General features: G+C 42.2%; 1 protein-coding gene across 1 annotated transcript in view; it reads left to right on the top strand.

The window, feature by feature from the left end:
- Positions 1-953, top strand: part of LOC109956055 (RNA-binding protein 38-like) — a 9,143-nt gene extending 8,190 nt beyond the window's left edge. Inside the window, exon 5 of the mRNA XM_020592858.1 lies at positions 6-953. Within this exon, the coding sequence (XP_020448514.1) occupies positions 6-136 (131 nt within the window). The 3' untranslated portion in view covers positions 137-953. The remainder of the gene's footprint in view (positions 1-5) is intronic.
- The last annotated feature ends 2,226 nt before the right edge of the window (positions 954-3,179 follow it).

Here is a 3,179-nt window from a genome sequence, read left to right as displayed (position 1 = left end):
CCCCCGCCCCGCCCCCCCCCCGCCTGCCCCGCCCCCAGCCCCTGTCCATCCCCCCCTCCCCTCTGCTGCCGGCCCGGCCACAGCCTTCTTGCACTACGCCCCGCAACAGCACATCCAGCCAGATCGTATGCAGTGAGCTGGGAAGGAAGCGGAGAAGATGGAGTGGCTACGATTGGAGGAGGGAGTTGGGGTTGAGGATCATTGAACAGAGCGTGGAGAAACGCCTTCCGGCGTGACCCTACCGTCGTCAGCGTGGGCTTTCAGGCAAAATGGGGGGGGACTGTTGCACTATATGATTAGAATGAGCTGTTGGCTCATTGGTTAAATGGTAAAAGGGGTGGGGAGGGGTTCGAGGACTTTGAGGTTCAGGTTGGGAAGCTAAACGGCATAAAGTATGTGGATGCTTCCAAGGGCTTCCAGAAGCTGACACTTCGTTTTTTATTATTATTATTATTTTTATTGTCCTATATTATTGTATTAATGTCATTGTCAATGTTTGTCTGTATACCATTAATGTTATCATGTCTTTGGCTCAATCAATGGATGTTATGTTTCCATGGTACATATTGTTTGGAGAGTTGCCTGGGACATGTAACACCTCTTTCCTCCCAGCTCCAGAGGAACTGGGGTGGATATGAAGGGCACTGCTGCTTTTGGATGCTGGGGGTGCCGGGTGGTGACTGGGGAGGCTTGCAGACAGCCTCTCGGCCTATCTGCGGTCCCATCCTGGCGCTATCCACAGTGAAGTAGAGCACAGCTCCTTGAACAAACCTCCAGTGTTCAGCTCCACACAGGAGGACAAGGAGAGATTTCACCTAAAGGACAACACAAACTTTCAGTATGACACTGAGGGAGCTCTATTGTTTTGAGACTGTGATGTCAGGACTACACTTTTTTTGTTTTAGAATTCTTTTTAATTAAAGAGGCCTTAATAAAACAGACTTCTTTTTGAATCTGTTTTTCTAGTGCTCCCTTCACCACAGAATTAAGTGCAGAAAGCCCTTTGTCACTGCCCAGTCAGCAGTTAGTCACCTTAATCTTGCTTATTTGGGTCTTTAATTTCAGATGCATGTAGATAATCATATGCAGTATGTGGGCAAGGGGGGTCAGGGGCGCTGTGCATTGACGTTGAAAGGTAGCCAACACTGAGCTCAAACACCAGTGTATTTTTTTTCCTTTCTTTTGTCACCGAGATTGTCACAGACTTGTTGCTGTGAAAAGGACATTCATGTACAGCATTTTAAAAATGTTTTCAGTCATCAAGTACATTTGCAATATTTATATGTAGGTATTTATCAGAGGTACTAAGTTAAAATGGATTCTTTTTTTTTTTTTTTTTTTGTCAATATGACTATAGTTGATGACATTTAACCTGCAGAACCACAGGTGTTGTATTCAGTTTGTTTTTGTCCTGTCACCATGTCAGTCAATTTGCCTGGGTGCACAGAAAATCTTCAGAATAGTTTTTTTTTATTTTTTTTTTCTCAATCAAAAAGTCTTTTACAGTCCCTTCAAAGAAGCCATTCCAAAAAAATAAAGAATTTGTACTTAAATGCATGGCTTATGACTACTTCTTTTATTAAATTAAAAAAGAAACCTTATTCTGTCACCCACAGAGTCCAAAATATCACCAAGTCAGTTGTTATTGCAGTGTCACTGTTTACATAAAACTGAAAGACGAATCCTGCTGTGATGAAATTGTGAAAACCCTGTGGGGTGAGATGGTTCAGTTGTGCGTGTGTACTTGTTATCAAGGTTGTGCGTGCTGTTGGATCTGTATTGCCGGGAGGGGGGTCAGGAGGCCCAGACTTTTATCAAGTCTTAACACCACCACCTACCAGGGCTGCTGGGTGTTGCCTCACCAAACACATTTGCGTTCGTTCTCCCTCACTGAGAGTTTTGTGTAAGAGTTTGTCAGAAAGTGGTTTGAATCTCTGTTAGCCAGAGCTGCAGGTAAAGTTTTTTGTTTTTTTTTTTTCCCCCCCATGCTGCTAAACAAACTCCGATCCCTGTTTCCCAGCAGCGTCTCTACATGTTTGTGCTTACGTCAGCTACTTTAGATGTGCCACTTCTTAACCCCAAAGAAAACAAAACACAAGCAAGGTTGTTAGAAACAAAATCCTTTTCATTATCTTTTTGTCCTTACCAGGATGTAATTTATCCACCCAGTAATGATTTACAACATGGCCCTGAGTTCAGTGGATGTTTTTGTAAGGCTCTGATTCACTGAAATCCATTTACACATGAAATCCTGTACTTAATTACATGGGAGACCGTGTCATTTAAAAGAGTCTTAGGTTGTTTTTTAGTCTTATCCCTCAGAGTTGTGCATTGTTTTCAAGTGTCCTAAGTTTGTTAAAGAGGTACTCCTGTTATTTTGTAGTGTTCTTGCATTTAATTTGGGGACATTAAGGGACATAAGGTTGTGTCTACAGTGATAGCTCTGAGCCTGTGCTTGTCCACAGTGGCGTGTGCTGACAGGGATGATGATGTTGACCATCTTCACTGTGGTGAATGACAATCTTAGTTGAGTGTGTTCGCATACTAACATTTGCTAATCAGTGCTAAACAAAATACAGGTGGCTAATGGGAGTGCCATTAGTTTTGCAGGTATTTGGTCATAAACCAATTGATTGTACAAACTAAAATTTGACATGACACTAACTGAAAAGCCAGGCACACCAAAATTATTGCAATTCATATTTAGTGAGAGTGAATGTCTACATCGGGTTGCATGGCAATCCTTCCAATAGCTGATAAGATATTTAACTTCCAGCTACAATATGTAACTTATTTTCAAATATTTCTGTGACTCAGCTCTGGCAGCAGTGCAGAGATATTGGCTTCTAAAAGGTATTAAGTGGGACTGACCTCTCTAACCAATCAGAGATTTTCAATTATTTCTGCTTATCAATAAGTTTTGTTGCATTCTCATTTCTTGTAATTTCATAATGACAAATATCCAAAGAGCTGGACAGAGCGTGGCAGACTGTAGTAGAGCATAGTGGAGCAGGGAGAGGGAGCGCTGGGCAGAGCAGAGTGGATTGATTTGGAGTTTCATGCTACTGCTACTTAAGTTACACACTGTAGCTTTAAAATCACAAATGTCAACCATCTAGTGGCACGAGGGCCAGTCAGTAAGTTTTGTCCTCAGGATTATGAATGTCTGTATAAAATTT

The sequence above is a fragment of the Monopterus albus genome, unplaced genomic scaffold (assembly GCF_001952655.1).
Source record: "Monopterus albus unplaced genomic scaffold, M_albus_1.0 scaffold18.1, whole genome shotgun sequence".
Lineage (NCBI taxonomy): Eukaryota > Metazoa > Chordata > Actinopteri > Synbranchiformes > Synbranchidae > Monopterus > Monopterus albus.
Note: the sequence above shows the minus strand (reverse complement) of the source record. Positions and strands in the feature narration are given on the sequence as shown.